The sequence below is a fragment of the Gymnogyps californianus genome, chromosome 3, assembly GCF_018139145.2.
Source record: "Gymnogyps californianus isolate 813 chromosome 3, ASM1813914v2, whole genome shotgun sequence".
Lineage (NCBI taxonomy): Eukaryota > Metazoa > Chordata > Aves > Accipitriformes > Cathartidae > Gymnogyps > Gymnogyps californianus.
Genome location: NC_059473.1, coordinates 121600365 through 121624877, shown reverse-complemented (window position 1 = coordinate 121624877; position 24513 = coordinate 121600365). Strand labels below are relative to the sequence as shown.

The window sequence follows — 24513 nt, the reverse complement described above, 5'->3', positions numbered from 1 at the left end:
GTGTCTCTCTTCTCCACTCTGTATTACCTCAAACCACCTTCCAGTATCCCTCATTTTCTAAGACAACATTCCTTTTCAAGCATTACTTTTTACCTAGCTCTATTAAGCATTGATTTATTAATTACATTAATATCTGGTGCAGTGTTCTTAACATATATTTTATATGAAACATTTGAGAAATTCCCTTAAATAACTGGTAGAGTTGTAAATTTACTGTTTTGAATGTGATTAAGCCAGAACGTAGCTTCTGTAAATGCAATGTCTTTATGCATCGGTAATGAAGGCTGACCTTCATTTAGAAGCCTTTTCCTTGGGCCAGAAAACTGATATCAGAACTTGTGGATGGATTACGATCTCTGATGGTATTAAAATAAGGAACAGCTGCTGCCCTAACCACATTAGAATGGCTTTACTGCACTTTTTGATTACTATCAGCTAGAAAAAACAGAATTTTCTTGACTTCAGAATGACAGTCTGCTGGAGGGAGAAGGGCAAAACTGTTTCATTATTAGCAGATATTAGCCAATAATAACTACTTAGAAAAGTCTTTGGTTTGTTCCACTATGAACTACATAAAGGCAGCTTTTCCCTTTGAAAAATGTAGCTCTTGCTTGTGTCTGCAGACACTGGAAGGGTTGACTTCTTGCTTTAATACTCACTGTGCCAACATAAGTTCCTGTAGAAAATATTGCTGTGGTTTCTTCCAAGTGTGACCTCGTGTCTATGTTCTTGGCTTTACATTGCTTTACAAAAACATGCTACACCTTAGATTGCCAGACAAGAAAAAAAAGCAAAAAAAAAAAACAAAACCAAATCCCAGGAGTAACACTGGTTAAGAACAGCAAGTATCACCAGTTACAGTAACTCCAACCCTCTCAAACTTGGTAAATATGAAATAGCATAAAATTGCATGGAGAGATTGCTGCTAGGTTCTCTTGCTATCATCCCAGAAAGCAACATATCCTGCTATCATCCTGGAAAAAAAAGGCTCAGTATTCCACGTACACGCAGTCAAACTCTCAAATATTTTCAAGCAGGATAATCAGAAGGAAAAAACACAACAACAACAAAACTTCTCCGTCAGCAGAAGTCCTTGGTTGAACTCTGCATCCCAGCTAACACTGGTAGTAAGTTCAGAGGAAAGGCATACTAGCCTCAGTGTTCCAGGCCAGATCTCGACTTCCTCAAAGATCAAAAGGCATTTGAGTCCAGGAGTTTAGTTCAACCTATTACAGGAGACAGACAACTGCAAAGTGGAATCTTAATCTAAATTTGTACAGTGTTCAGGGATATATAAATCAGATCTACCCGCAGTTTATCCTACAATGTCCATTGTGCTAGAGAAAAGAGTAATTAACAGAACGATTCTTTACTGACTTACAGATAAGACCTTGCAATTCCCTCTGGCTCCCAGAGCCTATGTTTTCTCATGCCACAACAGAAGGTCCTCATAAACCTTGGCATGGATTTACCAACACCTTTGTTAAAATGTCTCATTATTCAAAGCTCTGTATATTTTAGCAGAACTGATAAGAAAATGATATTCCTGTACAAAAAAATTGAAGTACTTACCCTGAATGGTCCTTTCCCAGGAAAGATTTCCCACCCACCCTGGTTCCTTGAGATAACACGTTCCCTCTAGACTGCAGAGTAGAGCATGACCGCAGAAAGCCAACGCTAGGAGAATTTTTCCATAGTTGCTCTTAAGGAGAAAAGTACATTTCCAAATTTAAAAAGCAGACAGTAACTGCTGTCTTGTGTGCTCTGGAAAGAACATTAATCAGTTTATTTTTGTAATTTACAAACAACTAGTATAGTTGGATGCTTTGAAGCACTACTCCAAATTTCAGCTGCAACAAATACAGGCCTACCTTTAACCCAGTTGGTCTTTTGCCAGGCACGTTCTCCCATCGAAACAAGGGCATTTGTGCTACCAAGCACCCTGTGCACAGATGGGAAAATAAGCCCAAGTACTGTATAAATTATTAGACAGCACCCACATTACAGACAGTGGTGTTTCAGGCCCAGAAATACTTGTTACTTTTTTTGTTTGGTTGGTTGGGTTTTGTTTGTTTGTTTTAAAAAAAAAAAAAAAAACAACCACCACATTTTCAGAGCAGGAATTGAACTTCGATTGAATTGAGGGATATTTGGAGCTTGGTAATTCCTGGATGCCAACAGGGTAATCGTGGCCAAGTATACCTTCTACTTGCATGGGATGAAGTGAAGTGGGCATATACACAGATTTGACTTGACCATACTGTTACAACTACACAATCTCAATATGCGCTTTGTGTTTCTTCAAAGGCTATCAAATTGTAAAGCTTATGCATTTTTCCAGAAAGACAGTAGAAACGCCGACGCCTTTCAGTAACAGCCAGAACCACCTAAGAGGGAAGACAGAAGGAATGCCTAAACCAGACTAGACTAACAACTCCTTACAGTTCCATTAGAAATTCTGCAGATCACCTCAGAGAAAACTAGTGTCAGACCCTATATACTTACATAAATACATGAGCTGCCTTTAGTACCCTCAGCAAGCTGTCTTGTTAACAGCAAAAGAGCAACCTTAAATAATCTCCTTATATATATGTATTAAAATTCTGAATACACAAACCACACCAATCAAAATGAATTCATTTTCTTCCCCCAAACCAGAATGAACACTCAATAGATCCCAAATGTCAATGAAAGTTAACTTTGCTACTGCCCTTTCTCCAGTAAAACTTCAGCACCTTACTGTTACTGTGATTCCACAGTCCTAGGGAGTTCCAGACACTCATATGCTTTGTGGATCTCAGTGTGTACTGGTTTTGGCCAGGATAGAGTTAATTTTCTTCACAGTGGCTAGTATGGGGTTATGTTTTGGATTTGTGATTGAATTGTGTTGATAATACAGAGATGTTTTAGTTACTGCTGAGCAGTGCTTACACAGAGTCAAGGCCTTTTCTGCCTCTCACACCACCCCACCAGCGAGGAGGCTGGGGGTGCACAAGAAGCTGGGAGGGGACACAGCTGGGACAGCTGACCCCAACTGACCCAAGGGATATTCCATACCAGATGATGTCACGCTCAGCATATAAAGCTGGGGGAAGAAGGAAGGAACGGGGGGGGACACATTGGGAGTGATGGCATTTGTCTTCCCAAGTAACCATTATACATGATGGAGCCCTGCTTTCCTGGAGATGGCTGAACACCTGCCTGCCGCTGGGAAGCGGTGAATAAATTCCTTGTTTTTCTTTGCTTGCATGTGGGGCTTTTGCTTTACCTATTAAACTGTCTTTATCTCAACCCATGAGTTTTCTCACTTTTATTCTTCTGATTCTCTCCCCCACCCCATCGGGGGAGAGAGCGAGCAGCTGCGTGGTGCTTAGTTGCCAGCTGGGGTTAAATCACAACATAGTGCCAGTCATGTTTAGATAGTTCATATGATACAGCATGTCCGACTTCATGAAGTGACTGGTTTTGTTATCTGAGCTCCTCAGCATTACTCACAGGCCAGTTGCGAGTTAAGCACAGAAACAACAGCTATACAGAGGAGCTGTGACATTATGCCAGCATCCCATTCCATGTGTAAATACATGGTTGACTAACAAGGTGCAGCAGCTATACCATAGCAAGTAAACTAAGGTAGGTTTATGAACGACAAATATCAACAGCTCTTTTAGGTTGTAGAGAGGACTTACATAATGGGGCTGAAAAAGTTGGGATTAACACTCCAGCAGTCAGATGGGATCTCAGATGCAGAGCATGAAAGTTCACAGGTGTTTTCAGCTGAAATACTGTATTGTGCTCATATAGTTCACAGAGAAAGTGTTTGAAATGAGTTACAGAATAAATGCCATGGAAAATGAATTTTTAGACTGCATATTTCTCAGAGCAAGAACAGCCTCCCATAGCTATATTTTAGTGCCTCCATGATCATACAAAGTAGTTGTTCTTAGATGTCTGTAAACCACCACCCAGGGAAGAGTGCAAGATAGGATTCCCAGAGGGCAGCTATGATTCGTGAAGTGCTGAAGGACACTGCTCCTGCAGCCTTTCTTTGCAAGCTCTCTGCATCTAATAAAATAAAAATACTTATAAAGTGTATAGTAAAGAAACACTTCAGTTTTTACACATTGACAGGGAATAACATTCATCCCATTTATAAAGCAGAACAAAACAAAGTAGGTAGAGATTCCACAGCACAAGGCACAGTCTGCTTCAAGTGGCAGTTTCTGATAATGTTATCGTATCAACAGACAACAACCTTAAAAGGTAGAAAAACTGAAAGTAAAACAAAGCAACAGCAAGTGTACCAGGAAGGCAGAATGAAGCCTGCATTCCTTTCCAGCCTTGGAGCAGTGACTTCATCTTTGCTAGTGTGACCTTCCACTGAGTCCAGGCTTGAATACTAATATTAGACTAAAAAGAAGTGTGCCACTCTAAATATAATGATGACTCAACACCTAGAGGCTTCAGTGATGTAATATGGCCAAAGAAGTTCTGACTTCACAATCTAGATTTTTAAAAATTAAGTCAAAAGGAACAGATCTTCCCCTGCAGAAACAAAGCCTGCCTCCTCCAGAACATCATCTTGAATTAGCCTGTAGGAAAAGGGAACCAAAGAAACATTTCACACATGGCAGCAGACACACTGGCTCCACTTTGTTTAAAAGCAGCACTGAACAGACACATTTCAATTATATGCTTCAGAGTCAAAGCATCAGTAGAAAGTTTCAGTTCCAGAATTAACATATAAAAGTTAAAGACAACACAGCAGACCACTGAACAGTCCAGTGTCTTTTACTGCACCTTAAAAATAAAAATAGCAGCATGAAGATGTGCTTTGTTGAGAAAGCTGAATGCAAGTACAAAGGAAAAAAGCCTTTCCAAGTAAGGCTACAGAGTTCTTTTAAAGCATCATCCTTGGACAAATATTCCAGCACTCACCTGAGGTAGCCTTAAATCTTTTAAGGCCCAAGCTCAATAATACATCTTAAAAAAAAAAGTCAAAGGAAGTCTAACACAGGCTTCTGTAGTAAAAGCAAGTAGTCATCCATTATATGTAAATAAAGTTATAATGTGAAAGAATCCCTCATGAAAATAGTAACTGTTTTCATAATAAAGTCCTTCCATTAAAGTAGGATTGTTTTCCATTGACTTGTTAGTTCGACTTCTGTTGTCCTCCCTTGCCCACCCCGCCTCCATTAAGCTCACAGTTCAGGAAATGCATTTTTAATCACCTTCATTCCCCAATCTTGCATTCACACACCCTCCTCATCAGAAGAATTAGTATACACTTCAACATATGTTCACAGAATCACAGACTGGTGTGGGTTGGAAGGGACCTCTGGAGGTCACCTTGTCCAACCCCCCCTGCTCAAGCAGGGCCACCTAGAGCCAGCTGCCCAGGACCACGTCCAGACAGCTTTTGAATACCTCCGTGGAGAGAGACTGCACCACCTCCCTGGGCAACTTGTGCCAGTGCTCAGTCACTCTCACAGTAAAAAAGTGTTTCCTGATGTTCACAGGAAGCCTCCTGTGTTTCAGTTTGCGCCCATTGTCTCTGGTCCTGTCACTGAGCACCACTGAAAAGAGCCTAGCTCTGTCATCTTTGCACCCTCCCTTCAGGTGTTAATACACACTGATAAGATCCCTCTGAGTCTTCTCTTCTCCACGCTGAACAGTCCCAGCTGTCAGCCCTTCTTCATAGGAAAGATGCTTCATCATCTTAGTGGCCCTTTGCTGGACTCTCTCCAGTATGTCCATGTCTTCCTTGTACTGGGAAGTCCAGAACTGGACACATGTTTAGTCACCATTTTCTCATGCAGAAATATTAACATCATCTCCTACTGGTTTGAATTACATTGGCAAGAAAAAGCACTCAATGGACTTCAGCTATCATTCCCTAGGCAGCTCCACCATAACTAAAATACTCAGAAACTGATTAATCATTCTTTATCTGAAATATAACTATGAAGTTTAATAGGTGTTCCTTCCAATTTGAGCCAAAATAGTGGAAAAAAGAGCAGCGTACAGCCTCTAAACAGCTTGAGGAAACACATCCTTCCCTCACGTAAGCATATTCTAATAGTGACAGTTTTGTGTAAGCATCTCCTGAGGCATTACTGCATCTGAAGAAACCATCTTAAGAGACAAAGATGCTTCACTTTGACAGTGTGCTTACTAGTTTCAGCCTGAAGGAAATTACACAGTCATGGTACAGAAAGGATGGTTTTACAAAACAGTGATATATGCATAACAAAATCACAACAAAAGGGTTACTATCTGGAAAGCCTGAGGGCTATGTGTAGCAATTAACTGTTAAAACACACACATATCCACCCTTAGGAGTAATGAGAGTCATGCCCTTTGGCTCACCACCGCAATTGCTTTATCAGGAAAGATAAAAGGAGCAACACCTCCCATTCAGTCACACTATCAGCCAAAAATAACAGTCTCAATTTTGCCATATCTTGCTCACGTAAGTAGTCCCATCAGTTTTTCCAAGTGACATGTGGCAAATCCCAAGGTTTAGGAGTAATTTCATTTTTAGCTTCTTCACAATAAGACTTCCATGACCCAACCAAGTCAGTGCTGTACACTCCAAAAAACCAAAAAGTCTGCCCCTATCAATAACAGGTTATATGCCAAACAAATGATCAGAACACAGGACAGTGATGGGGACACAGCTGAATGTGATCCCAGTTTTGCAACAGGCCTGTCGGATAATCTACTTCTCCACACCTTTGTTCTTCCTTAAGAACTAAAAAGCTCAGTATTTTTAGTCACATTGTAAAGAAGGTACAATTTCATTTTCTGTATGAAGGAGCAGGCTGTCCATGATGGGAGTGGAGATAAGCAAAACCACCTCCCTTCAGTTGCAGCAAACTGTTAGTGCATTGAAGCTGCTAAGCCATCCTGTGCAAATCCTTAAATGCCTGTATTATCGACCCAGCTATCTGTGGCATTCTCCTGACCTAAGTAGAGATTTCTTTCCAAGGACACAGGTCTGAAAGGTAAGGAAATGTGTTTTGACTAGATTCTCTGTTACTGTAGCAAAATCAGATACATGTAGCTAGTACTAATCTGTATTCCCCCTTTCTTCTGCCAGTGTTTAAGATCAGGCAGTCACTCTGCAGCAGCTTCCTTTAAGCCAGATGGCAACCCTGTCTTCAGATCCCAGGGCCGACAACTCTTCAGACTCATTCTAGATTGAGACCTTAGGGTGCCAGCCAGGAGAAAACTCAAACCTGGCCTAATACAGTTTCTTTGTCTGTAAAGGACATGGCCTTCAGCTGCAAGAATTCCTCATCTTCAGAAAATGAGGGTCCAAACTCAGGCTCCCTACAGATGCCATCATCACTCTTGGCAGGCAACACAGAATCCTTTCTAAGAAGTGCTGTACAGCCACATGATATTGGTGAAAGGGTATATCTGATACAGGGCACAGTAAGAACAGACAAAGCAAATCAGTTTATCCACAGTGCAGGTGTATGTGCAGCTAGATGTTCCCTCAGGGTTGCTGCAAGCCCGTACTCCTTTCTTTACTAGCTAACTTGTAACTTCCAAACCAATCATACCTCCATTTTCCTCCTAAAAGTGTAAGTCAGGAGTAAAAGTCAGAGACATTGCAAAAACTTTACTTTCTGTAGAATGGATAACACAATGAAACTACTGTAGATATAATCATTACTGTAGTATGTTCTTTAAAAAGTTTAGTGTACCACTACATATACATTGGATCAATATATAATTGAAGATACGATTGTTAGCAGCATTTATTAATTGCTATTGTGTGGTATTTTAAACTTCAGCTTAGCAACTTGACAATATTTTATATTGAATTCATGTGTGTTCTTATCCTGCAGCAACAGTTAATAATAGAAAGGATTACGGGTATTAATCAACTGAGAACACAAGTACATGTTCTACAGGAATAATAAAAATCATAATCAGCTCCCCAGGTCCTTGGATTTAATGAGAAATCTGAAGGTAATCCCATCTAGTTAAATATAGATTTACGGGAGTAACTACTTACCTGCAAACAGAGCTGTTCAATCCATGTCATTGACAGATAGTTTACAGACATGCACATGGAACAGAATATGCACCTCCACAACCCAGCTGCTATTCTTAAGACACATCCTTAAGTCCTGCAAGTCTTTGGGGATTGCTATCCCACATACTTACATAATGACCCATTCCATTTTCTAACTAAGCCATCAGCTAAATCCTAGAATACAGCTCTCAAAAGGGAAAGCTCCGGAGCAAGTGGGGATAGAATCTCTGCAGGATGAAGAGAGATTCTCTAGTTCTAGGCAGGCTTCTGTTTCCTTCCTTTAAAACTGGGCTTTCAGACCCCTTCAACTTTAGTGAAGTTCATTACCAGATGGTTATAAAACTCCACAAAATGGTACAACATAAATGCAAGATACTTATTAGCAAAAGGACTTAAATACAATAAATGGTGCACTGTTTTCCAAGATTGCAATTTAGAGTGCAGGATTTTTTATTTTATTTATAAATATGACCATTTTGTTTAGTGCTGTGGTATGAACTTTTATTTTCTTTTAATCTGCATTACTCAAACACACACAAGACATCATGATGGAAGACAAAGATGTCTAAAAACTTAAACCCAAACAATTCCACTTGTGCAGCCTCAACAGATACCACTTTCAGTACCTTTCACAGGAAGCCCGTATCCTTAGAAGTCTTGTTTTATTTCCCTTTCATCTGGTAATTTCCGTACTAAAGACCCTTTGTCCATCCTGGCCAGCTTTGGTCCCAGTGAATCTTTAGTTTTATCTGGATACCTCATCAGCCAGTTCCAGCCAAAACCCACTTTACCACTGCCAGCTTGTTTCTGAATTGAAGATTCTGGACAAGACACTCAAGTAGCCTCAGATGTGCCTATAACAATTAGTCTAGACTAATTTCATGAGACAATAAAGCCCCAAGCTATCAGTTTTATATTCCTGACATCTCCATCAGGAAGATTACTAGGCTAAGAAACAGGAACTGAACACTTCCTGCAGAAGTTGAATTTATTTTTTTAATTTTAAGAGGATATTTTTTTCAACATTCTGTTTTAGACTAACTGCAGAGTTAAAAATATTCTCACGCAGTTCCTCTTGTCTTTGTTCTCATTATCATTCATTTTAGATTTTCCAGATAAAATAGTATTTCAGATAACTTATAACATTTGAGACCTTATCGCTGTCTACAACTACCTGAAAGGAGGTTGTAGCGAGGTGGGTGTCAGTCCCTTCCCCCAAGTAACAAGCGATAGGACTAGAGGAAATGGCCTCAGGTTGCGCCAGGGGAGGTTTAGATTGGATATTAGGAAAAATTTCTTCACCACAAGGGTTGTCAAGCATTGGAACAGGCTGCCCAGGGAAGTAGTGGAGTCACCATCCCTGGAGGTATTTAAAAGACATGTAGATGTGGCACTTAGGGACATGGTTTAGTGGTGGACTTGGCAGTGTTAGGTTTACAGTTGGACCCAATGATCTTAAAAGTCTTTTCCAACCTAAATGATTCTATGAGAAAATACAAGAAAGGCAGCCTCCTATCACAGTGGTACGTGATCAGCAAGTGGAAGAAACTTTCACATGTTTAACTTTGCCACATTCATCATGACTGCAACTATGGTTGCTATGAAGACATGTACCTGCATTTCAGTATTCTGCAGATCTGAACAGAAGAAAAACATTTTTGTTCACTGTAGTTGCCAAAAAGGCTTTTAAGCTCTTGAAATAAACATGACGGCAGAGTAGTGTTGTCACCTTAGAAAGAAGTCATACTTGTGATCCAGTTTCTTTGTACAAGACAGATTAAACTACCTATCTGTTTCACTGAAACACAAACATAAGGTATATGTTTCTCTTACATTGAAAATATGGAAACGGACACTGTACCTTACTGTCCTCATCTTCAAACACAGACTGGTGAACATTACAAGCAAAGAGAGAATTCGGGAGATCGTTGAAGTCAATTATTTCATGAAAATCTTCCTCTGCAAAACATCTCTTTAAATTGTTGTCTCCATTTATAGAGTAGAGTAAGAATGGTCCTCCGTCCTCCGGGATGCAGCCATAGTGACCGAGGCCTCGCATTCCAAAGAAGTATGAGTCTCCCCTCATCCCTGGCAGCATGGAGAAGAGACACACAGTTACACTACACTTTTAAAAATATCACATACACAAGTTAACCCAGAAATTGTTAGTTTGGGGGCTTAGTTTGTAGAAAGTATATTTCACACTATTTTAAGGCAACAATTGAAACAGGGCACTAAGACTAGTTTCACTAAGGTTCAAATAGGGACTTTGCTTTAGTTTCTTTTATTAGCAGATGTATTGGGTCTAGCTGAGATGGAGTTAATTTTCCCCATAGCAGCCCTCATAGTGCTGTGCTCTGTATTGGTAGCTAGAAGGGTGTTGATAACACACCAGTTAAAAGACCTAACCATATCAGCACAAGCTGCTGAACACAACCAGAAGCAAGGCACTACTTAAGTGCCCCTTGCCCTAAAAGAAAATACTATGTTGTATTTGGGTTTAAGAGAGTCATGTTTGTTACTGGGAAGGCAGGCTGGTACTTCTGAGCTTGCAGTCAGCTTAGAGTGAAAGTGTAATGCGCTGGGTAAGAAGAAAATGAAAATAACTTTGAAAATTATACCAGGCATCAACTCAAAGGAAAAAAAGGAAAAGAGACCCTGTTGGAAAGTAGCATGAACATAGAATCATCGAAAAGCAGTACAACGAAGACACATCACTATTACAAAGAATAAAGCCAGTTTTTTCTACAGTTTAAGGACAAAATGTACCCTATTTTTGCATGCCCATTAGCAATTTCTTTGTTTGCATCTTAATCACATTAGGAAGCAAATAAAAAAAGGTAAGGGAACAGCAGACTCGAGAGATGATTCTCACCACCTTTTAGGAAAATCCCACTGACTTTGGAGCCTTTACCCCAAATCCATCAGAGTAGAAAGATAATTTTAAGACACACAGAAGTAACAAGCCCATACATCAAACAGTATCCCTACTATTGATACAAGAGTAAACTTCATACCAGCCAAAGGGAGTAAGTAAAGGTCCAATTAATTATCAGTGTATTACTTAGTATAAATTCAGGCATTTATCAGTCCTTAGTACAGGTGTATTAGACGTCAACCTATAACCTCTATAGAGCTCCAGTAAGCTGACTAGAAGGTATGCGGAGGAATAATTAATTCCCTTATATTTTTGTTTCTTTCAATAACAATATGCAATCATGGGCTGCTTTTTCTCCTCATAAGGAGTTAGAGAGTTACATAAACACAGTGTGCTCATCCGTTTCAGATTTGCCCTTGCTCTATTGCATACTTGCTATTCTCTATAAATAGTTGTAAATATTAGTTCAAATACGCTATTTAGGACTAGCGTCCAAAATTAAACCCTATGGGCTTATTACACTTAATCTCAGTAAAGCTGAATTATGGAGCTAATTTGCCATGCCTACGCCTTTCATATAACCTCAATCCTGCTGCTCTCTGCAATAACATTTGGCCAATGACAGAGTACATCATTCCATAACCTTATGTTACAGAAATGTCAGTAATTGTTATTGCTGAAGTCTCCGGGCTAACAACAGAAGTCCTCAAGAAAACAGGCTAAAGTCATGCTCAAAAGTACCAGTTTGGAGCACGGAGTCCACGCTTACCACACTCTCAAATCGCACGATAAAGACAGATTTATTAGCCAGTATTAGTCAGAACAACTAAGGCTGGAAGGGGCCTGCAGAGGTCATCTAGTCCGAATCACAAGGTCCAACCATGATAATTCAGGACCTTGTCCAGAGGTAAATGTTGTACAGCAATACCACTCATAGTGCATGTAACGATCTGCAGAGAGCTGGTAGGTCACAGGATCTTAGCTGTCCTCCTTTTCCAGGTACTAAAATATGTTACACAGCTGAAACCAGAATAGTTTCCTAGTCCTGTATTCTATGCGTGTCATTTATGAAGGAGGGGTTTAAAACAAACAAGGATGCAGTGCTGTAAGGAAGCAAGTGTAGTATGAAAGCCTCAGGCCAATTACCTCTTTTTACTGTGTCAACCTGAGGACAGGTTTTTAGACTATCAAATACACACTAGTATTTTTGCCAACTCAGTCTGATATTAGCACAACTACCTCCAACTAATTTCAGTTCAGGAATTTAATTCTAACTGAAAAAAAGCCTGAACAAACGACAGAGGAGATGGCTACAACTTTAACAGTATATATTAGTGTAGTAGGAACTCAGTATTACAGCAATATTGCCTCTGGTATTTGAACCAACTCACTTAAGCCTAGTATTACCATACATTTCAGTGTAAACATACCCAGGTAAGTACTATAAGGAAATCCTCATGGCAGCCACTACTGGGGAAGAAACTTAAATTCAGAATGTATCACCATACAGATCATCTACTCCAAATACAATCAGCTCTAAATGTGTTTGCCATCACGTCTAGCCTGTATCAAGATGAGATTCATTGCTTTTAGGTTTTTTGGAACTAAACCTCAAGCCTATATGTTACAAAATACAATTTACATGGCAGAGCAGACTTTTGCCAGTGAGTATGAAGTATTTCATTCACAACAGGCAAACTACTTGCAGTCAGTGAAGATACCCAGCGTGACTATAAAATAGTCAGTAAAACCCTTCTTCCCCCACAAGCGTTAAGCTGGAAGAGTCCGCTCAAAGAGGGATGTTTCAAAGCCAACTTTACACAACAGACTCAAGAGGATAAAGATTATACAAGCTGATACTCAAATGTGGTAGGAATTTGGATTATGAATTAACACTCAATAAGCATTCTAGTGAGAAGAGGGGAGATTAAATGGAACTGGGAGTAGCGAAGTTTAAGATCTACAAGAATATCCTAGGATATAACAAAACAGGAATCTGCCGGCTGAATGGAACTTAGAGTCAAAGCAGAGCAAGAGAGACAATACAGTACATTGATTTGTTGTCCATACATATCTCTATTTATATTAGCTGATTTCTTAAGCTATACTTTTTAGTCTAATAAATATGCTTCACTTTCACTATGAAGTATGATAGTAATGTTAAAGATAACTTCATGGCAGCTAATAAAGTTCATACATGCCGTTCCCCAATGCATAACAAAGCTATTAGGATGTGCAGACAAGTAAAGAGTCTCAATACATTGACAGAAGCCAGAAGAGTCTACAGGTTTCTTCACTAAACTGTTTATTTTTTTCTCCTGGCATAGCCATATTATAAGGTACTAGATAGGAAAGGAAGCTTTTAAGTTAAGAATTAAGCAAAACCACTATGACAAGCAACAGAACAGAATTTTAAGTTACAAACATGAAGTTCAGGTTTTTAACAATCTTAGCTGGCAATAAGGAAGTGAGCATACACTATAGCAGGCGATTCTACAATGTATAGGCTTCAAAGTTCCATCTGAGATTAGAAATTAATAAATACTCTTACACTATGTGGCAGTAGTTTTGCTCTGCTAGAGCTCTTTAACAAGAAAGGCTTGCTCCTTTTTTCAGTCAATTCTTGAGGCAGATTTGCTCAGTGGGACTTGGGTATTGGCCAAGTCTTCTTAAGCAAGTCACTATCTCACACGCCTTTTGACCATCTCTTTTTCAAGACTTGTAGGTAGGTGTGTATACATGCACATGCCCCTTCTAGACTTAACATATACCCAGAATTCTGACAAGTGTTCCTTCCACTAGCAAGTCAACTTACAATACCCTGATTATTAAATCCTCTGCCCAATTTAAGATGGGACCTGCACAGTTAAGAACATCTGTATGGAATAACTATTGTTTCACAAATTTTACTTTCCTATACAAGAGCCATGTACTGCACAATATTAAGTACAGCACCACAACTAAAATAGAAGTCTCACTAATAAAAGACATATATGTTCTTGAGAGATACCAAGAGAAATAAAACTGCCTATGAGCCTGAGCTCAATGATAATCAGAGAGGACAAACATACTTGAATCAACATTTGGTAGCACACTTCAAACCCCTGGGCTGTAAGTTCAGACTCTGACTGGACAAACTAGCACTTCTGCCAAAAAGATACAACGTGATCTGTCATGCACCTCAGGCTTCTCACTTCCAACACCAGTCACTTCCCTACACAGAGACAGGTCCCATGCTACCTTTTGCAGTGGAGAAAGCATCTCCTGCTCCGATTCATGGCACAACCACACAAACTGATTCAGTTAAAAGAAAAGACCAGGCCTAAGGAAAAAAGTTTGGGTTTAACTCCATTAGGTAGATAACTGACCTGATTCACTTCATGGCTGCATAAATATTTGTAGCAACTAGAAAAAAAAAAAAAAAAGAGGGCCAAGTTTGGGAATGGACAGGCAACAGCAAAGGTTAGGATTGTACTTTTCGGCAACTAACCTACTTAAAGCATTCATGAAATTATAATCTGAGTTTTCACAGCTCTCCATGAACTTCATAGTAAGTCACCATATCAGGAGTTATCTTCAGCCAGTCATGAGCTGGAAATCTTATCTTTCTCTGCATTATAAATAATATTACACACATATATATAAACCAAATAATAACTACATATTCTTTGTTATGTCTGACAAACACCTTAAGGCTCAGGTGTTTTGCTGTTGTAGTGTTTTGTGGCTTCTTTGAATTTACTTAGCCACTTCAGGCAGTCCTCTGTCAAAAAATATTCTCTGTCCAATTATTCTGCTAATTTACAACAAAATAATTTACATTTCAAATCCCTCAAAACAATTAATTCTAAATCATGTATAATCTATGAACTGGATTGCCACATAAAATAAGCCCAATTAAAAGTCATCTTTTATGTAACTATCATACAATCACTGGATCACATTCCCATTTATATTAAGGCTCCTTTCCACAGCTTCTGACAAAATAAGTTAACTTCCCCCTTCTTATGGTCCCTTTTATATCATTAAAAAAACCAGAAAGACATCCACATACGAGTAAACGGTACTCATGTTACTTTTAAAATGTAATGAGTTCAAACTGAGTTGTGCATTTGCTTCTCCCTTCCCAAATCAGGAAATTTTTCAAATACTTAAGATACCAGAAGTTGTCATACAGAATTTCAAACGCCATAAAAAAATAATCCAGTAACACTAAGGCATCATCCAGCACCACTAGCGATGCGGAATTCACTCATCAAGATCTTAACTGGGACCACACTAGTAAACTCCATAGCAGGACTGTTCCCTTTAGAAGACTGAGATACTGAGACATAAACAAACCTGAGCCATAGTTCATGTAACCTCCAGCTAATGCTGATTGCTTGCCACATCCGTTTATCCCCTTTATTTAAAGTTCACCCATATGTAATCTGTGTTCCTATGTTATTTCTGAATTTGGTGTAGGGTTTTGACCCTAAACTTCCAAGTCAGAAAATACATTACACAGAATAGAGTACCTCAAGAGTGCAGTACTATTAACCCTTGGAAAACCATAGCAGCCACTACCTTTCCAGACTCTACGTGGAATCTCCTTGTCACTTCTTTTGTGCAATCCATATGCACAATTTGCATCACTTTACACTGATGTATGTTATTTCAAATTTCTCCTCCTGTGGTCAAGGGGTGCAAGAGCTTGTAATGTGTAATAGTTCAAAACATGAAGCAAACACCCCTCCCCCTGGAACAAATTAGGTCACCTCAGTGTTCAACTCTGTAGACACTGTAACCGAAAGCTCTGTAGAGATTCAGGTGGGAACTAAGTATTCATCCTGTTACCTCACTATTTTTAGACATGGTACACCTCTAATTAAAATTAACAGAGGCCAGCATAAAATTCTATTCATTGGCAAATAGCAATAGCTTACTGGAGTTTCTATTTGAAACAAGTTTGTTGTTTCTATTTGTTATTAAAAAGTATTGGTTTTTTAGTGTAAAACTGAAAGGGAAAATATGTCCATCTTGTTATGCAGTTAGACCCCTACAGAGCAAAGAACTTCCCCTGCAATTTTGCTGAATGAATACAACTTGAGCACATGAAGTGTTTGAATGGACCAATGCCTTACATATCACCAAGCACATATAGATTTATCCATTGTTTTTATGGAAACTAATAAGGCATTTCCTTGGTGACCATTTTCCTGTCTTAAAGAGTTTTTAAAAAGAGTCCCTCAGGGACATCAAGAAACAGGCACATATCTCTTGAAATTGCTAGGAAACTTTACTTTTTTTTTTTTATTAAACACTGCTTGCCATGACAAACAACATGACTAAAAATAGAATAAAGCAAACAAAATGTTACAAATAGAAGCTTTAAATATAATCACTATAAACTGAAAGTATTATTGAGTCCTGAGTGCAAACCTGGAAACCGTAATCTACAGGAATTAAGAAAATTTGGGAAAAAGACAAAGCAAGAAAAGTTGCAGTTGTTCTTCCAGAAGGGTCCAGAAAAAGTGGACCTATTGCTAGGTGGACCTGCAGGAAAAAGTGGACCTGCTCCTACTGAAAAAACACCCAAACAACAAGTTTTACCATAATTCAAAGGGGAAGGAAGGGAGAGTGGAGGAATCAAACCCACTGAGAGTAAGATTTCACTGAAACAATCAGTTTTTACTTAAAATAGTCACTGACTGAATGAAAGCAGAGTCATCAATTTCTGTAGTGTTAGCCTAAGGATGCAACTCCTGCTGAAGTCAACTGGCCCCAAACTAAAGACTTTGGCAGAAGGCACGAGTATAACAGAGAAGTTGAGGTAGTAGTAATCTACTGAAATTTCACTCCATTCTCCAAAATGAACACTGGAGATTAGTATTATTTTTATATGGTGCTAATTCTTCACTATGGAGAGCTCCCATGGACTTAAATGGAGACATTTCACTTAATTAGAAAGAGCAGAACGAGGCCTCATGTGACAGGATTAATGAACTGTTGCAGTCTCAAAAGCAATATAGTCACCCCTTCCCTCAACCTTCTTCACCTCTGCATCTCCCACCTGGGCAATGACTATTCCCCTTACAGTAATAAAAATTACCAGTACAGTGAAGTCCACTCACGTTTTAAATCCAGTTTGACACTATTTTTGTGTGGTGCTAACCAATCTCCACTATTCCTCTTCCAGAAGTGGCAGATACGAGGAAGGATTTTTTTTTTTTTTTTAAATGCTAACTGGTGCAAATCCCAAACGTTCTAATCCCTTCCATTGACATTCTAGCCGTATTAAATTTAGCTGAGACTTCGTAACTATTTTTGGAAGCTTTTAACATCCAAAGGGACTATTCACTTTTATTCAACTAAAGCAGGGCTGGCCAGGTCAAGCAGTTCAAGACCTGCATATTGCTCAGAAGGCTCAGCTGTGCCTCCCATGCCAGGGATGTATCCTATGACCAGTAAAGGAACTCAGTTGGCATTGGCTTGCTAAGCAATCTGTACCTCCAGCCCTGGAGAAAACAAGCCAACAGACACCAGTGCTCAACCCTACTAAGCCAAGACTCCAGCCCCATTCCACAATAGGAAGACAATACTTTGAGCAACCAATGCCAGGGGTGAAGATTTCATGTGCTATTCTTAAGGTCAAGAAGCTGGGCTATGATTAATCAACCACTAAAGTTACCATGGTAACATTGAGGTATTCAAAGAACAAAAAACCCTCCCCAAATCCAAAGAAACCAGAACAAGCTTTCTGATTACCTTCACTTGGCCTCTATGCTACTCTATTTAAAGCGAGCCAGTTTTATAAGGGGCACACAGTATTACAACGTCACTGGCCTTCAGCCAGATCTGTCACCTCACACAGGGGTCAGTGGAACACTCATTTAATAGCCCTCTAGCTTGTAACATAAAATTCGTACCTATACCCCAATTCTTACCAAGACCTACTTTCCCTTTCCCTGTTGGGAGGAAAAAAAGGAAGAAACCATGTATGTCAGAAGAACTACATGCAACAGGAGCTGTTCAGTGTTTAACTCCTAGAAGATACTCAAAGCACCATGATGACTTGAAATAAAATTTCAAAGTTTCCTTGAAAAGGACTTTCTGCTGGTACACACAAGTAATTTATAACTTAAAAAACATTAAGGACACCAACGCAATGACAACCATTTTCAATATCATGAATGGCAAACCGAGCCACTGAATCTGAATACACACTACAATATTTGGAAGAGGACAGACAAACTAGATCACATAGCTGACAACTCCTTCTCATAAGTTTAAGGAGAATGGGACAGTTCCTGCTGTTAAAAAAGAAAGGTACCAGTTACTAGTTAACAAAGCTGATAATCTACAGAAAATCTTCTTCTGTCCTTGTTTACTGTCATGCGTTTGTAGTTCTTCTGATTGCTTTGTATTCTCACAGTATTCAGACTTCCATCTGTTCAGGAATGAGGTGTAACCATTAATTTAGTTTTACTGCAAGAATAAATGCAGCAGAGTTTCTTTACAGTAGTTATGTATTTTCATAGAAAAAGAGTTTTCTACAGAGCAACCATTCTAACTAGGTAAACAACAAAGAGCAAACCAACTTGTAAGTGCAGAACTTGAAAGCCTAACACAGAAGCTCATGTAAAGCATAACCCCTGATTAAATTACAATTCTCATTTGTATGATTTCTTTCAGCTGTATAAACCTATCATACATTTTTCTTTTAGGAAACTAGATTAAACTCCAAACTCAAGCAAGTAAAGGGACCAAAATATTTTAAAGAGATACCAAAGAATCTAGGAGAGGTGGGGAAAAACCAAGCCAACAACTTTGGAGAGCTACCTGTTACGTAAGCATCAAATAACATCGGTGTGGGATGCTGCAGCTAACTTTAAAGCAGCCCAAGAAGAGTCTCCCTCAGGGATACGAGCTTCGCTGCATTCCCGCACACCAGCCTTAAGTTGTACAAGTAGCTGGGACAGGTCTGCATCGCTGCAAATGTCCCCCCGCGGTGAGTCGACATCAGGCGCTTCCCGCACGGCTGCAAAACCCCCCGTCCCACCTCCCCTCTGCCTGCCCCACACGCGGGGATGCTCCCGCATCTCACCAAGCTCCTCTCCACGGACGAACCACCTTGCCCCGGAGGACGAGCCGCCACGACGTTCTCCCTCACCGCACGCCTCCACCCCCGCCCACCGGCCGTTTCCAGCCGCCCGCCCGGGGCTGCACGGCGGGCACCGACCCCCACCGGAGGGCGGGCGCCTGCGGTGAAGCCCCGGGCTCGCCCCGCGTTCCCCCGCGCCCGAAAAGCCACCGGTGAGAGGAGCCCCGAGGTAAGAGCGGGGCCTGGGGAGCGGGGCAGGACCGCGGCCGCCGCAGGGAGAGCCGGCGGGGCGGTTACATAACCCCGCCACGGCGGGCGCACGGCGCCAGGTCGGCGGGGCAGGGCTGCAACCGGGCGGCCCCGCCGGAGAAGGAGCCCCTCACACGGCAGCGGCCCTGCCCTTACCTGCTGCGGCTCGCTCGTCCTTCGCCTCCCCGCCCTCCTCCGCTGTCGCCGCCGCCAAGCCCCGAGGACCTCGCCGCCGACTCCTCAGCGAGCGCCCCACACCTCTCGCCTGCCCGCGCCGCTGAGGCGAAGGTGGAGGACAAGGCGGGAGGGGTGAGGGGACACCGCAACCCAATCAGCAAACCTCTTCGCCCAAACGAGCAGGCTGGAGTCACCAATAAGAATGCGAGGACCAAACGGGCCCCGCCTCCTCCATCCCCTGACCACGCCCCTCACCTCCCACCGCTGCGCGCCGGGTTTCGGTTACCAGCGTGGGCGGCGGTGGCGGTGGTGGTGGTGGCGGCGGGCGGGGAGGGGGCGAGGGGCAGCCGGCGGTTCCCGCTCCGTGGGGACACAGGTGAGCCGGGGGAGGGTCTCACGTCGCACCCGGCACCCAGGGAGCGGTAGGAACCAGGCAGCGATTTGTGTCCTCGTTACTAGTGCGTGGCAAAGCTTCCCTCCCTCAGGGTGTTGCTCCCCCTGCCCTGAGGTGAGGAGGGATGGAGTGAGGTGGGGTGGGGTGAAGTGGGATGGGGTGAAGTGGAATGGGGTAGGGAGATGTGGGATGGGATGGGGTGAGGTGGGATGGGGTAGGGTAGGGAAGAGGTGGGATGGAGAGAGGTGAGGTGGGATGCAGAGAGAAGAGGTGGGATGGACGCCCACGCAGTGCCCGCACACCTCGCCATGGTTTTAGTGACAAACCTCCTGATGCCCCCCGTGGTGATTGTGTAGGGGGCCTAAATGCCTCTGGGGGATAGAGCTCCCAACCGCCATCCCCACTTCTGACCACCAATAAGCAAACTGGCCCTTGAAGTGAGCTCCATCTGGAACGGATCCAGGTGGTGTTCATCTCTTCTTCAGGCTAACAGGTGAGTAAGGTGTACTCCCAGTTACAGACGAGGCCAGGAGGTGTGTTTGTAGGACTCTTCAGGAACGTCAGGGTTACAGTGGAAAAAGGCTGATCGTGCTCGTGATTTTAAAAAGAAGAGAAAGCATTCAGATGCCCCCAAGGCATGCTTTATTAAAGGAAAGGCTATTTTCTCTTTTCCAGCTGTACGTCCTAGACTGCTAAGCATCAGAGGCTAATGCTGATTTTCTGCGGTCTCTTCGCTTTGGAAAGTAATACAGAGGGATTTAATCAATAGGGTGATACAGAAATGTAAATAGGTTTCTGTAAAGATGGCTTTGAAAATCTATAGAATATAATGGAGAACTAGAAGACTCCCATATAATTATTAAATATCCTATAAAAAATCCATGGAAGGAACAATTCTCCATTAGTTAAAAATATATAAAAAGATGTATGCCATTTATAGCAGCAATTTCCAATAATAGCAGAAAAAACTGTTGTAATGAATGAGATCAATAGTGTGTCCCACCTTATCTCTGCAAATACCTAAGAGCAATGCATTGTAGATTGTTGTACTTGCAACAGAAGAGTTTCTTCCTGGTCCCATTAACTAAGGACTCACTTATGCCTTGATGCATATCTGGTTTAGACACCTTCCAGGCTTTTGTCTTTGGTTCTACTTTTATTTTTTAATATATAGTAGGTAACTGATAGTAGTAATTATTATTTCTTGTTGTTTTATCCTTGTGCCTAAAATATGAATCCCTGACCATGATCTTATTGCTTTAGGCACTATGCAGAAGAGAAAGCAAGCTATGGAACCAAAGATGTCACAATATAAACTAATCAGGTTTTAAATCAAATGATGTGCTTGTTGTTTTGGTTTTTGTTTTAAGAATTAAACCTGGTAGGATATCTTCCTTTGTCTCCATTTACTTGCATTCCCTTTGCATGATGTCTTATTTTAATATTCTGAGTAGGAAGAGCATCCACCGTGCTTTTTCTGTCCCACATTTTATGTTATACAATTTCCTTGTGTCTTCTTATCCCCGTACCTCTTCACTGTGTCTTGTTCACAGTAGCCAGTCTCAAGTTTTATTCTTTTTCATATTTTCATATTGGGAAGAATATTTTCATTGTGATGAAGTTGCCCTAGCGTATGCTTTCCTTGTAGTAAAATGGGAATCTCTACAGTTATGAAAGCAAGCTAATCCATGTTCAGGAAAAATCAGGAATGCCTAAATCAGTACTTTGGTTTTTATATGCATCCAGACATTATTGCTAAGATGAAGGGGGAAAAAAAACCAAATTCCACTGTTGGCAGTAAAAATGTTCTTCAAATTAGATAATAATGAGAATGGCAACAATTGCAGGGTTTTTAATATCCCCTGTTGTAAGCATTGAAGATTTCTATTAGGAAAGGTCACAAAATAATATATTACTGGAAATGGAAAAGTGGCGCTGCAAAAATAAGAGAGTAAGAGCAACTGAGAGAACATCCTTCTTGGAGTCGCACCGTTTACCCGCTTAGGCCCCAGTGCTATTCAGGCCACGCAGCCTGAGTAGGCACCCTGTGCTTCCTAAATGCTGTGGGCATCTTCCCGCAACCCGAGTAGTTGTAGAGTGCCAAAACCTGGAGGAAGCTGAAATTCTGGAAAGGATACCAAAGGAGGTGATAAAACAGCTGCTACTTGCAAGATTTGCAAGCAGTGCTGTAGTCCTGCTCCCACAGAACTGAGTGGGAGTTTTGCTACTGATATCTCAGAGCACAGGTTTAGCCCATCTCATCCAAATCCTGAGCTGCTCATTATCTTCAGTCTGCACCTGCTTCTTATCTACAGATTTAATCTGTAAGCAAAAGTGGCCTCTCAAATGTACTGAAGCAACCACAGTGAATTTCAACACAACTGAAGTACTGTAACCAAAAGACTTTGGCCCCCCATGTTATGCTGATTTCTGATCATCAAAATACAAACACTGACTCACTCCTGCAGCCTTTGCAGGAGCTTTGGTGACAAAGTTTTCTCTTTTCAGAAGAAATGAGTAAGTAATGTCTCAAAATATGTAGAGTCTCAAGAAGTGAGCGCTGCTTCTTTCACATTTCTGCTCACTGAAAATCCCAAATTCTTTGGCCAGATATGGATTATGATTTCTTGCAAATGGCTGAGTCTGGAGATCAGAGTGGATAAAGCAAGTAAAATTAATGTTGACTCTATCAGCATTAGCATACCCTTGATTGTTTCTGTTACTTTTCTAGAATATAAAAACACAGTTGGATCCATCTAGCTCTGCATCTTGTCTCCAGCAGCCAAGACTGGATGCTTAGCAAAACAGTGTAAAAATAGACGATGTATTCTTCTCCTATTTACCTTATAATTTTCCAGCGACTAGTGAGGTAGGGACTTCTGGAACTCAGGGTTGTATCCAAGCTACTATGCTGAGTAGCTACCAGTGGTCCTGCTCTCTAGGAGTTTGTCTTAACTCTTTTTGAGCCCATTTGTGGTTTCGCTTTCCACAGTGTGCCATGCTGTGATAATGCTTCACTGTGTAAAAACAATTTCAAGTCTTCTCCCTGACTGTTTTATTAAGTGTTCCTTTGTTATAGAGGCAGTAAATGAAGTTTCTTTTTTGACCTTCTCACCATCATTATTTTCCAGACTTTAACTGGATTTTCTTTCAGCTATCCCTTTTTCAAGCTGATGTGGTTTTCTCTATTTCCAGTGTGAAACTTTATCACCATCCTCTCTATCCTTTCTAATTTTACTAGAAAACACGACTTTCTTTAAAACTTCGATTCTACTAAAAGGACTATTGAATTTTGCTGGATCTGGAATAGGCAAGAGCTGTATGGCCGAGGGACTCAGAAGAACTCTGAGCATGTGAGCGATAGTCTTATGACTTTGGGGGTCTCCTTGTCATCTAAGGGGGGAGCTACTAATTCTTAACATTCAGTTCCCCTTTTTGACCACTTCCTAGCCCCACGCTAACATTTTCAGAGAGCTTTCCACTTCAACCTCCAGATCTCCTGCAGCAAAAGTGATAGCTCTAACCAGTGTCTTTGTATGTATAGTTAGGGTTATTTTTTCTTATGTACGTTACTTTGCACTTATCACCGCTGAATTTCATCTGCTATTTTATCACCCAGTCACTCAGTACAGAGAGACAACATTGCCTCAACACCTCTTTGGTTCCATCCTGTGTGTGTATAGCAACTGCAACGCAGCTTAGATGTATTGCAGATGTTTAAATAAAAATGTGCAAAGGAAAGACCATTTCTTTTTTTTTTTGTTTATCTACGGAGCATTTTGCACAGTTTTGGGTGCAAGATTAATAATTGCACTGATGAAAAACTGCTGCAGAGAGTATCCTTCACTTGCTGTAAAATTTCATTGCCTGTAATGCCCTTGCACGATACTCCACGAGCAGGTTGACGATGGAGCAGGGCCGTTTCCTTCTTTGGGGATTTGGAGATGCAGAGAAGCACAGGCATCAGCTGTGCACAGGGATGCTGGTTCTCTCCAAATCTGGTATGTGGGGGTCAGGCAAGTGGGGAGAACCTGTAGCACTGCTCTGGGAACCCCTGAGCTCCCAGCCTTGCAGTGGGACAGCCCCTGCATTTGGCTCTGTTGCTCCCTAAGCCGTCTCTCTGGTTTATCCTCGTTGTTTCTGAGCATCTTCAGGGTCAGACAGAGGTCAGACAAGAGGCTCATGTCTTTTAAGGCAATGAGAACAGGAACAAAGAGTCTTCACATTTTCCATCCACTTCTGAGAGTTGCCTGAAAAAAGTCTTTTTGATTTGACATTGCAAAAATTCCATACCTAACGTAAAGTCCCACGAAAGAGAGCTTTATTACCTTACAGCTAACCCTCAGTTTTGAAGACAACAAAAATGCCATGTCCCAATTTCTGGTTAAGGAATATTTTTAACCAAGAGATGTTTTTTTAGCCTAGATGCATGATAGATCAAGGGGAAAAATGGGTTTCATTGACTTTTAAAACAATCTCCATTTCAAGAAAGAAAAAAAAAAAAGCCTTTTGTTCTGTAACAAATAACATCCTTAAAGTACAAGTACAGTTCTCTCAAATCTGAAATATTATGGCCAGATTTAAATTCTCCCATTTGAATGAGGACGCTGAAAGATGAGGAGTTTTTCATTTTGTTGAAATATATGAGGTATTTAAGATGATTGTTTTCACCTACAGGCTGCCTG

General features: G+C 41.0%; 1 protein-coding gene across 1 annotated transcript in view; it reads right to left on the bottom strand.

Annotated features, from left to right (window-relative positions):
- Window positions 1-19529, bottom strand: part of RCAN2 (regulator of calcineurin 2) — an 88648-nt gene extending 69119 nt beyond the window's left edge. The window contains exons 1-2 of the mRNA XM_050894327.1: window positions 19414-19529; window positions 9909-10135 (exon numbers count right to left, since the gene is read on the bottom strand). Of these exons, the coding sequence (XP_050750284.1) occupies window positions 9909-10133 (225 nt within the window). The 5' untranslated portion in view covers window positions 10134-10135; window positions 19414-19529. The remainder of the gene's footprint in view (window positions 1-9908; window positions 10136-19413) is intronic.
- Between the last annotated feature and the right edge of the window lie 4984 nt (window positions 19530-24513).